Raw genomic sequence first — 15,532 nt, 5'->3', positions numbered from 1 at the left:
ACATCTTCAGAGAGAACAAACAAAACACAGGCTAGGGAGGTTGAAAAGCTTGGTGTTTTAATTAGTTTCAAAACCTGCGCACATAAAAACCAGGTGACCAGGTGCTTGGACATGATATGAGTGCACAGTTTCAGATTTGTGAAACATTTTTTCTATTTGTGAAAACACATTCCACATTTCTCCATTTCATTGGTCATGGCCAAGTAGAGCTCCTCCTTCTCACTTAAAAACAAAGGTAGAAATGTTTTACCTTTTAAAAATACAATCACAAAATATCTTTATAGAGTAAATTTTCTGTCTAGACCACATCTGTCTAAAGAGGTAAGGATGGAAAAATAAGTGAAATCGCCCTTTTTTCAGTTATCACAAATGTTTACTCGTATAAAACATATACATGCGTCTGATTGTGGAGGCAGAAAAAACAAAGTGAATATAGTGAATATGTTTTATGAAAATTACCACACACAGCACTGAAGTACAGACAGTTGATCAGTATATAACTTGTCTAAAACTTAATTCTGATTATCTTTTACATGTTTGTCCAGACAGCTCATGTTTATCACTTCCAGCTGACTAAAACTCTTAATGGCAAGTTGGCAGGTCCATCACACCATCATTACACTTCTGACGCATTCCCACTCTGCCGTCATGTGTTGTTCCTCTGACACACCGGAACGATATTACATCATCATGGGCTATATACAATTTATCTCCACTTATATATCTGAATTCAAGATTATGTGTTTCCAGGAGTTCTTTATCCACAGTGCAGGGTTCTGTAAAAGATAACAGATAAATAACATTACATTCATGTGATGTATGAATTTACAGCATACTCCATATATGATTATTGTCAGTGTTGGGTAAAATATATATTTAGTGTGTAATCAGTATCATATTAAATTACAATACTCTGTATATAGAGCACACATTGCATGCCAGAAAACCATGAAACAGATAGGAAGGTTATATTGCCTTATTTTATACCTTTTTAGATTGATTAAGATACTGCACTACTTTAAATGATCTACAATGGAAAGTATCTATCTCACCAGCTAGCTTTCATGGCTATATCTTTTTTGTTTCAGCTGTCTCTTGGTCTATCTCTGTAACAATTTAACATGTTGACTTACAGAAATAATACATTTCTTCATGTAGTTACTGTATTTTGGCTTTGTACGGCAGAGTACTTTCTCTCAGGTACATATGAAATTTAAGAGTGGTTCTGACCTATCAAAAACACTCATTTAATCTTTTGTATTATCTGAATGGAGTTTAAACATGATGCACAAATTAAGCAAAATAAAACATATAATGAAAACAAACTTTATCAGCATATTTTGGCACAGGAACTTATACATTTCAGTAGTTTCAATTGATGTTTTTATCTATGTAAAATAATTACGCAAAATGCAAGATTAAAATATGAATATGACTTACGGAGGCATTTTATCTCTCCAGTCCATTCACCATTGTTGCAGGTTTGGTAAGGCTCGCCCTCCATGACGTAGTATCGCTGACATATGTATTCAACTCTTTCATTATGCTCATATCGAGGTTTAGCACTGGTCGTGGTGTCTCCATTTGCAAGGACAGGTGGTCTTCCACAGCCTGCAGGAACTAAAAGAATGTGGGTGATAACAGAGAAAGTAGAAGTTTAGACATTATTGAGGTGAAAATATGACATTTTTCTAGAGTGACAGATGTTTGACTGTGATTTGCAGTTACACAATATTTTGCAGTCACATGTTTTGTGGCCTTAAAAGTGAATGTAAATGGAAACAACTAAAAAAATAAATACAAATAAGTCATTTTCAGAAAAGCTCTTGTAAGTCTTTCTTATAGAAGCCTGTATGTCTATATGTTTCCATTATGACTTTTAATGACTATATGTACAGTCAGTATTAACATGTGCTGTTTATCTGGGCATGTTATTCTGATAACAAGATATGATTTAGTCTTTGTATTTACATCTGGTATTAATAAGCACTCTCTTTATCTTGACACTGTGATCAGATCACAGATCAAGAACAAGCTAAAGGAAAAGGAGAACTAAAACCACTGGCACATCAGCTGTTTGCTCCTGTTTTATGGAAATAATTGAGAAAGATGAGAAAAAAAAGCTCTGACAAGGGAAATGAAGCTGAATTTCTTTTAGGAAATCAGTATTCTACAAGGTTTATGCCGTTAAATCAAAATTGATTAACAGATATTTAATGTATTATTAATTTATATTGAATAAAATAAATATTTAATAGGTTAACATTATGTGTGCTCATGACTTCTCTATCCAAGGTGCAGGGTTCTGTAAAAGATAACAGATAAATAACATTCATGTGATGACTGAATGTACAGCATACTCCATATATGATTGTTGCCAATGTTGGGTAAAAATACATGTTTAGTATGTAATCAGTATCATCATCTTTCTTGTCCATTTGAATGGTTATCAATAAAAATCAATACACAATTTAAATGTAATTATATGTGATTTAAAAGATATCAAATCACATGAATTTCACCAGAATTTCATCAGTATCATATTAAATTACAATATTCTGTATAGAGAGCACACATTGCAGGCCAGCAAACCACAAAACCGATAGGAAGGTTATATTGCCTTTATTTTATGTCTGTTTAGGTTGGTTAAGAACCTAAAACCCCCCAAAATGTAGATACTGCACTACTTTAAACTATCTGCAGTGGAAACTATCTATGTACAAACAAAATGTGTTCTTTCATCTTTCTTGCCCATTTGAACGGTTAAAAAAATCCATACACAATTTAAATGTAATTATATTTGAATTAAGAAGAACCTAAAACCTAGAAAAATGCAGATACTGCACTACTTTAAACTATCTGCAATTGAAAGTGTCTATCTCACCAGCTAGCTTTCACTTGATGTATCGCGTCTATCTCTGTAACAATTTAACATGTTGACTTATAGAAATTAAACATTTCTTCAACATAATCTTTATATTGTAATAACAGATTCCAAAAAGTCAGATTCCTGTCTCAACTTAATTTTCACTAAATATGTAGTTACTGTATTTTGGCTTTGTACAGCAGAGTTGTGATATTATCAGCATAATTTGCAGCATTCACCAGTTTTCTGGTACTTTCTCTCAGGTACATATGAAATTTAACAGTGTTTCTGACCTGTCAAAAACACTCATTTAATCTTTTGTATTATCTGAATGAATTTGGAGGTTAAACATGATGCACAAATTAACCAAAATAAAATATATATTGAAAACAAACTTGATGCAAAATTATATCCTGTGCACCATATCATCCTGGCTTGCCAATTAGATTTGATTATGTTATCAGCATATTTTGGCAGAGCAACTTATACATTTCAGTAGTTTCAATTAATGTTTTTATCTATGTAAAATAATTACACAAAATGCAAGATTAAAAATATGAAGGGAATTATGACTTACCGCGGCATCTCATCTCTCCAGTCCATTCACCATTGTTGCAGGTTTTGAAAGGCTTGCCCTCCATGACGTAGTGGCTCTTACACATGTATTCAACTCTTTCATCATGCTCATAGTGATGTTTAGTGGTGGTCTTGGTGAATCCATTTACAAGGCAAGGTGGTATTCCACAGCGCGAAGGAGCTAAAAGAATGTTGGTGATAACAGAGAAAGTAGAAGTTTAGACATTATTATGACATTGTTACCTAGAGTGACAGATCTTTGTCTGTGATCTGCAGTTATTTTGCTGTCACATGATTTGTGGCCTTTAGAGTGAATGTAAATGTAAACAACCACAAAAATAAATATAAATTAATAGTTAAAATTAATAGCTGTGTAATTATTTTTCTCATGGTCTTTATGTCTATATGTATATCTATTGTTATTCATATGACCACATTTACATCCTGATATTAACGTGCTTTTAATCTGGCTACATTATCAAGATAATGACATCTGATGACAGGCCTTTGCATCTTGGATCTCAATATACAAATTAGGTAGACGGAACCTTTCAGACTTGTCAATATACAGTACACGCCATGTCGCAAGTCAAGGCACGCAATGCAGGATACACCAGGTGGAACAGCATGACATGCAAGGCAAAGATCTCGTGGCAGAATGGAGATAGCTGTATAGATTCATAGAATGACTTCCAGCAAGCTTGCTGACTAGGCTAACACCATTCAAGTTCAAATGTATTGTCATTCAAACCATACATTGGCATATATAACAGAATGAAAACATAACGTACCCAGAGAGGCCACAACTTTCACTTTTTTAAGCATTTTTACCCAGATATATAACCTGTCATGTGTTGAAAATATTATATATAAATATAATGTTGGTGGAGACCAAAACAGAGATAAAAGAAATTGAATGTTGGACTTTTATTTGGCAGGAAGCCAGAAAAACGCCTACAAATGATTGCTATTGTTGCTCTGTGTTTGCTGGATGTGCAACCTTTTGCTAAAGTTTCCCACATCAACTTATAAGGCGATAATATGTCAGTGTTGTGTTCACAGCTTGTTTCTGAAGCCCCCTAGTGGCAAAAACTCAATAACTACAGGTTTGATTCCACTTATCTGAACAACAATATACTGTATGTTTCTTCAAACCTCTTCAAAATCTTAAACAAATTACTCCACAGCCATTGCAATTCTAACATCTTTCAAAATCAATAGTAAACGGGCGTCAACTTTGTCAACAAAATGGATCATAACATGCTCTACAATAAAATTAGAAAAGGTTTTTATATGGATATTTTGTACACTGTTGCACTGATTTTTACCTCTGCAAGAAGGGAATGGTTTATCCCACCGTCCATCTTTGCCACATATCAGCACTGAACTACCAACAAGAATTGTCCCAGGACCATCACAGCTAAATGTGAGTATGTGATCAGGAACGATGGGATCATCATTTTCTGGCAAACCTTTTACTGTTATCCCTCCATTTGCAGGCGGGGCATCACAGCTCGAAGCTGGAACTAAACACAAACAGTCAGTCAGGCCCACTGAAGGAAAAAAAAGCTGAACAGGGCAACAGTTTAGATGTATAAATGTATAAATACAACAATCTCATCAGCCAACATTAAAAAGTACTTTTGCAACAGAGAGAAGAGCCTAACGCCACTGAGATCCTTTAGATTGAGGCCAAAATGCAAAATTTGTGTCTCCTAAATAATAGGCATAAACCAAAAGAAATGCTACATCTACAACTGCTAAACTTTTTTACCTTCAACTCAGTAGACATAGAAAAAAAACCCTATACATCATTTATGCGTTGCTTTGAAGATTGATGTTTACTTGCTAGCAATTGCAGTCAGTAACATAATGCAATGGTCTTAATAAACCTTTCAGGACCCTAATCTGATTTTCATTTACTTTTTTTTATTCAAATATTTATAAATGTTAGCATGTATATTGAAATCATCATGTTCAACTACTAACAATTCACTGTTTACAAGTAGATCTGTGCCAATAATCAAACAACTGTACTTCTCAATTCTGAGTTACAACTTAAAATTTACTCATTCACAGTATTTCATAGCTTTAATTTTGTGTATAAGAGATGATAGTCAGATAAAATAAATGTGATTACAGTGCTATTAAGAAGGTGGAACAAGATACACATTTAACATCTCTTTCTCTCTTTCTCATTTGAAATTGTGCTGCTGTGCCCTTCATGTTAAAGAAGACACATTATGCACATGTCCAGATCCATATTTTTATTCTGAGGCTCTACTGGAAAGTCTTTGCATGATGTGACAACCTCAGCAACAAAGATTATGGAACAGACAGATGTTTCTGGACATCTGTGATGAGCCAATCTCTTCTCTTAGGGAAGTGTTTAGGGCAGGCTGCCTTGCATGGACCATTTTTACATATGTTCAACTCAAGTTTTGGAACTTGGAACCATGTTTAACATGGATATCCAACATCATGACAGTAACAGAAGATCACAAAAAGCATGTGTCCCCTTTAATTTGACACCACTCCACTTTGTAAAGAATATTTTTATGCAAACGAAACAATTTTATATGCCACTGGCTCTTCCCTATTATCTGGCCATTGCAAACCTAATGAACCTAATGAAATGACAAAATATATTGTTGTTCATACCCTCCACAACAACACATATAAGGGTTTTCTGATCTGATGCCACTATCCACAGGAAGAAATTGCAGTTTCAAAATGAAAACTGTTTTCTGGGTGCTCATTCAAGGATTAGACTAACGTGTTAAACTGCTATCACATTTACATAATGAAGCTTGTGTCTGAAAAGGACTTCTGTTTTTGTCTTACAAAGTCTAAAATGATAATAGATCTTTTTAAAAAATATGATCATTTTTATAACAGTTCCTGTTTTGGATTAGTGGATTACTGCAGTCCTTTGCTATCATCCAATATATCTACAATTGGAGTAGTCACTCAGTCGGTGGTGAAAGAGTATAAAAGAAAGCCATTTAACTTACAATAGCACGCTCCCCGATGGACTGCCAGCCAGCCTGTGCTTGTACATACGTATTTGATGGTTGGACCTGATAGATAACCAGGGTCACAAGTGAAATGTATGATGTCTCCTTCTTGGTACTCAGCTTTCTTGGTCTCCTCTGAAATGCTGGCGTGAGGAACATCTGGGAGCTCCGAACATGCTAACAAATAACATGGTAACATGGGAAAAGAAGAAAAAATTGTACACATTGTCTCATCATTCAGAGATCTAATGAAGATCTAATTGACACAGTACAGCATTAAAAATAATTAGGTCTCCAAGAACCCAAAAGGGAGTAAAGTATTCATCAGCATCCAGTAGGCTCACAGAGAGTATATATTCATAGTCTGCCCATCTAAGATTGACTGATCACCTACTAGAAGGGTAGAGACGATAACTATGACTCTGTTTCATTCATTCCCAAGCCACAGTAAAGCAGACCTGATACAGTATGACTTAAAGGTAATGTCTTGGGTTCTTTGGGGTGATTGTAGATTAGTAGGTTAAGGGGGCGGCCGTTCATGACAAGGTTGGTGGTTTGATTGAATGTAATGTTCAAGGTTCAGCTTTGTTGTAATCATACAATACAGAATTGCACAATGAAATGCAGTTTAGTATCTGCTGGGAGTGCAGTCCTTCTGTGGAGGCAGCGGTTAATAAATGGCCTCTTTTAATAGGGCCTATGTTGATAGGCTTATTTGAGTGTATGGATGCATTAAGATGAGACCATGTTGAATGTTTTACACCTGAACTGCAGCAACAGTAGTCAGTAAAGCAACTTAACTCACAGTAGCACGTTTCCTGCCGGACTGTCAGCCAGCCTTCATGTGTGCAAACATATTTGGAGGTTTCATATGATGTATAACCGGGTTCACAAGTAAAATGTATCACATCATGTTGTTGGTACTCAGATTTTTTGGTCTCTTCTGACACATGGGCATGAGGAACATCTGGGAGCCTCAAACATGCTGAGAGACAAAAACATGGCAACATGACAAAAGTTCCACTCTTACACTGTATCATCAATAGTTTGCCTTATATATGATAGTAAAGAGATGAGGGGAACTGGACACAACGATAAAATCAATGGATATCCACATCACTGAATGGCTCCTAAAATAATTATAAAGATTATATGAAGAATTTTCACATGATCCTCATCAAGTATACCTTTTCTCCATACACTCCACCTTTTATATGAGGTACACATCTGAGTAGCTAAAGAAATTTTTATGTTGAAATGGTGGAATGAATTTATAATATATATATGAAAAGCTAAAAATACATCATAAAGACATTATAACAATGATACAAAGCTGTTACATTAGTTAATGCATAACCCATTTTAATAGTCCAGTCCTCTATATGTGAATATTTTAGATGTTTCTTGTGACAAAAAAAAAAAAAAAATCGAGAAAATAGATTTTCTGAGAGTCAGTCAATGTTGCAAAAATCCTTCACTCCTATGATAAGCAATTTTTTCATTTTTCAGAGTCATGTAAATAGGAAGAGATTTAGCTATGTGACAGTGTGTAATTATAAAAGGTGGGACTAATTAACCAACCGCCCTGCACATTTGCACTAATTCCTCTTCGTCTTGGTTTAACATAAGCCCTGTTTGTATCTCAAATCTACACCTGAGAAATTAAAAACTCCTACTTACCATTTTGTGATAAAGAAACTGCCACATTCCCCCACAGTTGGAGGAGCAGAAAGATTAAAGACAACTGCATGCTCTTGTGACAAATGCTGTTTTCTGAGCAGAACTCCTGTGTGTTTGTCTCCAGCTTGTGTCCTCAGGGGACACTGAGTGTCGCAACATGCAGTGCCCAGTGGGATTGCACAAGGTTTTATGAACACAACATGATAAATGGCACATTCAATTTATACACTCTCATATATGTTCTGTATCCTATCAATACTGTAAAGGAATTTGTTCTCAGTCAGAAAACTTAAAACGTTTAGGTGTTTGAAATAGTTTAGTCTGTATAAGAATGGAAACACTTTTTGTTTGCTTTCATCGATTGCTGCCTTGATCATGTTCGCTGGTCATGTTTTTGAAGTTCAGGAAATGAAACATTCTGCACAGAAGTTGTAAGGAGGTGGTTGGGGTTCCTGTCCTGTTGTCCACATGTTGCTAGTTTTATACCACTCAAACACTTTGTTACGGTCAGGGAAAAGTTGTAGTTTTGGTTAAATATTTTCTGGTGATGCACAATATTTTTTTAACTGTCAACAAATCCCATGATTGTTGTTTCCATTGTTGCAAATTATTAAAAACACACCCGTGAGCCACACTACTGCACTGGGATATTCCTTCACCATGGGCACCGTAATTTGAGTTGACCCCTCATGCACTATTCTGCTGTCATGAATCTCACCAAATCCGAGGCTGAAAATAACCCTTAAAAATACACAATTTACTCCAGTTTAAGTAATGTTTGCTAAAACCAGTGCACTATAGCCCATACCTATGACCCATTTTTAAAGATCAGAGTGAACAAATGGGCTTGGGGCTGAGAGCAACAGACTGGCTGGGGAGGTCAAAAAGCATTGAGGGATGGACTAGCTAGCCAGCTTTATCCTTAAAGTACACTTCTTGAGTAAATGTACTTTCCACTACTGATCATTGCACCCACAGAAGCATCCATTTCAAGCATCTCAGGGTAGGAAAATGGTCCTAATGGCCCCAAACTTAGGATTTAAGAACGTGGTTGCAAAGGTGGGAAGTATTGAGAGATGGATTGATGAATTGTTGTTTATGGTCTTTTCATGAGATTCATTGTCAATAACAAAAACACATCCTTTAACCAAGACCATGATCTTTCCCTAACTTTAACTAAGTGCTTTGAGTTCCCTCAACATAACCAGAAACGTGTTAATCATGCTTTTGTTGCCAGGAGAAGATGTTGGAAAATCAAACAAAATGCATTGATGTTGATTATTTTGAAGATTTTCTCAGTGTGAGCATTGTTAATTGACAGTGAAGAGTTTCCAGATGCATTCAATATAAACCTTTTCTCTTTATGTTGATAATCACTGACTTGTTGTCATTAAGTATATTTTCAAAATATATTTGTAACTGAGGATGCGTTAGTTATTTATTTTCCCCAGGAAAGCTGATCTGACTCTCCCTCTTGTAACACTGAAGACTCAAGATGGGACACATTGACTTTACTGTCATAGTGCATATACATGCATCTGATTATAGAGGCAGAAAATAGACAAAGTGAACAAACTGTATATGTTTTATTAAAATTGAAAACTGAAGTATAGACAGTGGACCAGTGCACAACTTGTCTAAAAATTAACTCTGATTATCTTTTACATGTTTGTCCAGACAGCTCATGTTTATCACTTCCAGCTGACTAAAACTCTTAATGGCAAGTTGGCAGGTCCATCACACCATCATTACACTTCTGACGCATTCCCACTCTGCCGTCATGTGTTGTTCCTGTGACACACCGGAACCCTATTACATCATCATGGGCTGAATACAATTTATCTGCACCTTTATGTCTGAATTCAAGATTATGTGCTATCAGGAGTTCTTTATCCACAGCACAGGGTTCTGTAAAAGATAACAGATAAATAACATTCATGTGATGACTGAATGTACAGCATACTCCATATATGATTATTGTCAGTGTTGGGTAAAAATATATATTTAGTATGTAATCAGTATCATATTAAATTACAATACTCTGTAAATAGAGCACACATTGCATGCCAGAAAACCATGAAACAGATAGGAAGGTTATATTGCCTTATTGTATACCTTTTTTGATTGATTAAGATACTGTACTACTTTAAATGATCTACAATGGAAAGTATCTATCTCAGCAGCTAGCTTTCATGGCTATATCTTTTTTTGTTTCAGCTGTCTATTGGTCTATCTCTGTAACAATTTAACATGTTGACTTACAGGAATAATACATTTCTTCATGTAGTTACTGTATTTTGGCTTTGTACAGCAGAGTACTTTCTCTCAGGTTCATATGAAATTTAAGAGTGGTTCTGACCTATCAAAAACACTCATTTAATCTTCTGTATTATCTGAATGAATTTGGAGTTTAAACATGATGCACAAATTAAGCAAAATAAAACATATAATGAAAACAAACTTTATCAGCATATTTTGGCACAGGAACTTATACATTTCAGTAGTTTCAATTAATGTTTTTATCTATGTAAAATAATTACGCAAAATGCAAGATTAAAATATGAATATGACTTACGGAGGCATTTTATCTCTCCAGTCCATTCACCATTGTTGCAGGTTTGGTAAGGCTCGCCCTCCATGACGTAGTATCGCTGACATATGTATTCAACTCTTTCATTATGCTCATATCGAGGTTTAGCACTGGTCTTGGTGTCTCCATTTCCAAGGACAGGTGGTCTTCCACAGCCTGCAGGAACTAAAAGAATGTGGGTGATAACAGAGAAAGTAGAAGTTTAGACATTATTGAGGTGAAAATATGACATTTTTCTAGAGTGACAGATGTCTGACTGTGATTTGCAGTTACACAATATTTTGCAGTCACATGTTTTGTGGCCTTAAAAGTGAATGTAAATGGAAACAACTAAAAAAATAAATACAAATAAGTCATTTTCAGAAAAGCTCTTGTAAGTCTTTCTTATAGAAGCCTGTATGTCTATATGTTTCCATTATGACTTTTAATGACTATATGTACAGTCAGTATTAACATGTGCTGTTTATCTGGGCATGTTATTCTGATAACAAGATATGATTTAGTCTTTGTATTTACATCTGGTATTAATAAGCACTCTCTTTATCTTGACACTGTGATCAGATCACAGATCAAGAACAAGCTAAAGGAAAAGGAGAACTAAAACCACTGGCACATCAGCTGTTTGCTCCTGTTTTATGGAAATAATTGAGAAAGATGAGAAAAAAAAGCTCTGACAAGGGAAATGAAGCTGAATTTCTTTTAGGAAATCAGTATTCTACAAGGTTTATGCCGTTAAATCAAAATTGATTAACAGATATTTAATGTATTATTAATTTATATTGAATAAAATAAATATTTAATAGGTTAACATTATGTGTGCTCATGACTTCTCTATCCAAGGTGCAGGGTTCTGTAAAAGATAACAGATAAATAACATTCATGTGATGACTGAATGTACAGCATACTCCATATATGATTGTTGCCAATGTTGGGTAAAAATACATGTTTAGTATGTAATCAGTATCATCATCTTTCTTGTCCATTTGAATGGTTATCAATAAAAATCAATACACAATTTAAATGTAATTATATGTGATTTAAAAGATATCAAATCACATGAATTTCACCAGAATTTCATCAGTATCATATTAAATTACAATATTCTGTATAGAGAGCACACATTGCAGGCCAGCAAACCACAAAACCGATAGGAAGGTTATATTGCCTTTATTTTATGTCTGTTTAGGTTGGTTAAGAACCTAAAACCCCCCAAAATGTAGATACTGCACTACTTTAAACTATCTGCAGTGGAAACTATCTATGTACAAACAAAATGTGTTCTTTCATCTTTCTTGCCCATTTGAACGGTTAAAAAAATCCATACACAATTTAAATGTAATTATATTTGAATTAAGAAGAACCTAAAACCTAGAAAAATGCAGATACTGCACTACTTTAAACTATCTGCAATAGAAAGTGTCTATCTCACCAGCTAGCTTTCACTTGATGTATCGCTTTTGTTTCAGCTGTCTATCGGTATATCTCTGTAACAATTTAACATGTTGACTTATAGAAATTAAACATTTCTTCAACATAATCTTTATATTGTAATAACAGATTCCAAAAAGTCAGATTCCTGTCTCAACTTAATTTTCACTAAATATGTAGTTACTGTATTTTGGCTTTATACAGCAGAGTTGTGATATTATCAGCATAATTTGCAGCATTCACCAGTTTTCTGGTACTTTCTCTCAGGTACATATGAAATTTAACAGTGTTTCTGACCTGTCAAAAACACTCATTTAATCTTCTATATTATCTGTATGAATTTGGAGTTTAAACATGATGCACAAATTAAGCAAAATAAAACATATAATGAAAACAAACTTTATCAGCATATTTTGGCACAGGAACTTATACATTTCAGTAGTTTCAATTAATGTTTTTATCTATGTAAAATAATTACGCAAAATGCAAGATTAAAATATGAATATGACTTACGGAGGCATTTTATCTCTCCAGTCCATTCACCATTGTTGCAGGTTTGGTAAGGCTCGCCCTCCATGACGTAGTATCGCTGACATATGTATTCAACTCTTTCATTAGGCTCATATCGAGGTTTAGCACTGGTCGTGGTGTCTCCATTTGCAAGGACAGGTGGTCTTCCACAGCCTGCAGGAACTAAAAGAATGTGGGTGATAACAGAGAAAGTAGAAGTTTAGACATTATTGAGGTGAAAATATGACATTTTTCTAGAGTGACAGATGTTTGACTGTGATTTGCAGTTACACAATATTTTGCAGTCACATGTTTTGTGGCCTTAAAAGTGAATGTAAATGGAAACAACTAAAAAAATAAATACAAATAAGTCATTTTCAGAAAAGCTCTTGTAAGTCTTTCTTATAGAAGCCTGTATGTCTATATGTTTCCATTATGACTTTTAATGACTATATGTACAGTCAGTATTAACATGTGCTGTTTATCTGGGCATGTTATTCTGATAACAAGATATGATTTAGTCTTTGTATTTACATCTGGTATTAATAAGCACTCTCTTTATCTTGACACTGTGATCAGATCACAGATCAAGAACAAGCTAAAGGAAAAGGAGAACTAAAACCACTGGCACATCAGCTGTTTGCTCCTGTTTTATGGAAATAATTGAGAAAGATGAGAAAAAAAAGCTCTGACAAGGGAAATGAAGCTGAATTTCTTTTAGGAAATCAGTATTCTACAAGGTTTATGCCGTTAAATCAAAATTGATTAACAGATATTTAATGTATTATTAATTTATATTGAATAAAATAAATATTTAATAGGTTAACATTATGTGTGCTCATGACTTCTCTATCCAAGGTGCAGGGTTCTATAAAAGTTAACAGATAAATAACATTCATGTGATGACTGAATGTACAGCATACTCCATATATGATTGTTGCCAATGTTGGGTAAAAATACATGTTTAGTATGTAATCAGTATCATCATCTTTCTTGTCCATTTGAATGGTTATCAATAAAAATCAATACACAATTTAAATGTAATTATATGTGATTTAAAAGATATCAAATCACATGAATTTCACCAGAATTTCATCAGTATCATATTAAATTACAATATTCTGTATAGAGAGCACACATTGCAGGCCAGCAAACCACAAAACCGATAGGAAGGTTATATTGCCTTTATTTTATGTCTGTTTAGGTTGGTTGAGAACCTAAAACCCCCCAAAATGTAGATACTGCACTACTTTAAACTATCTGCAGTGGAAACTATCTATGTACAAACAAAATGTGTTCTTTCATCTTTCTTGCCCATTTGAACGGTTAAAAAAATCCATACACAATTTAAATGTAATTATATTTGAATTAAGAAGAACCTAAAACCTAGAAAAATGCAGATACTGCACTACTTTAAACTATCTGCAATAGAAAGTGTCTATCTCACCAGCTAGCTTTCACTTGATGTATCGCTTTTGTTTCAGCTGTCTATCGGTATATCTCTGTAACAATTTAACATGTTGACTTATAGAAATTAAACATTTCTTCAACATAATCTTTATATTGTAATAACAGATTCCAAAAAGTCAGATTCCTGTCTCAACTTAATTTTCACTAAATATGTAGTTACTGTATTTTGGCTTTGTACAGCAGAGTTGTGATATTATCAGCATAATTTGCAGCATTCACCAGTTTTCTGGTACTTTCTCTCAGGTACATATGAAATTTAACAGTGTTTCTGACCTGTCAAAAACACTCATTTAATCTTTTGTATTATCTGAATGAATTTGGAGGTTAAACATGATGCACAAATTAACCAAAATAAAATATATATTGAAAACAAACTTGATGCAAAATTATATCCTGTGCACCATATCATCCTGGCTTGCCAATTAGATTTGATTATGTTATCAGCATATTTTGGCAGAGCAACTTATACATTTCAGTAGTTTCAATTAATGTTTTTATCTATGTAAAATAATTACACAAAATGCAAGATTAAAAATATGAAGGGAATTATGACTTACCGCGGCATCTCATCTCTCCAGTCCATTCACCATTGTTGCAGGTTTTGAAAGGCTTGCCCTCTATGACGTAGTGGCTCTTACACATGTATTCAACTCTTTCATCTTGCTCATAGTGATGTTTAGTGGTGGTCTTGGTGAATCCATTTACAAGGCGAGGTGGTATTCCACAGCCCGCAGGAACTAAAAGAATGTGGGTGATAACAGAGAAAGTAGAAGTTTAGACATTATTATGACATTGTTACCTAGAGTGACAGATCTTTGTCTGTGATCTGCAGTTATTTTGCTGTCACATGATTTGTGGCCTTTAGAGTGAATGTAAATGTAAACAACCACAAAAATAAATATAAATTAATAGTTAAAATTAATAGCTGTGTAATTATTTTTCTCATGGTCTTTATGTCTATATGTATATCTATTGTTATTCATATGACCACATTTACATCCTGATATTAACGTGCTTTTAATCTGGCTACATTATCAAGATAATGACATCTGATGACAGGCCTTTGCATCTTGGATCTCAATATACAAATTAGGTAGACGGAACCTTTCAGACTTGTCAATATACAGTACACGCCATGTCGCAAGTCAAGGCACGCAATGCAGGATACACCAGGTGGAACAGCATGACATGCAAGGCAAAGATCTCGTGGCAGAATGGGGATAGCTGTATAGATTCATAGAATGACTTTCAGCAAGCTTGCTGACTAGGCTAACACCATTCAAGTTCAAATGTCTTGTCATTCAAACCATACATTGGCATATATAACAGAATGAAAACATAACGTACCCAGAGAGGCCACAACTTTCACTTTTTTAAGCATTTTTACCCAGATAT

At 34.4% G+C, this 15,532-nt stretch overlaps 1 protein-coding gene across 1 annotated transcript in view; it reads right to left on the bottom strand.

The window, feature by feature from the left end:
* Positions 1-431: 431 nt before the first annotated feature.
* LOC122989690 (complement factor H-related protein 1-like) overlaps positions 432-15,532 on the bottom strand; it is a 34,090-nt gene continuing 18,989 nt past the window's right edge. The window contains exon 10 of the mRNA XM_044362724.1: positions 432-776. Within this exon, the coding sequence (XP_044218659.1) occupies positions 583-776 (194 nt within the window). The 3' untranslated portion in view covers positions 432-582. The remainder of the gene's footprint in view (positions 777-15,532) is intronic.

The sequence above is a fragment of the Thunnus albacares genome, chromosome 9 (assembly GCF_914725855.1).
Source record: "Thunnus albacares chromosome 9, fThuAlb1.1, whole genome shotgun sequence".
NCBI classification, from domain to species: domain Eukaryota; kingdom Metazoa; phylum Chordata; class Actinopteri; order Scombriformes; family Scombridae; genus Thunnus; species Thunnus albacares.
Note: the sequence above shows the minus strand (reverse complement) of the source record. Positions and strands in the feature narration are given on the sequence as shown.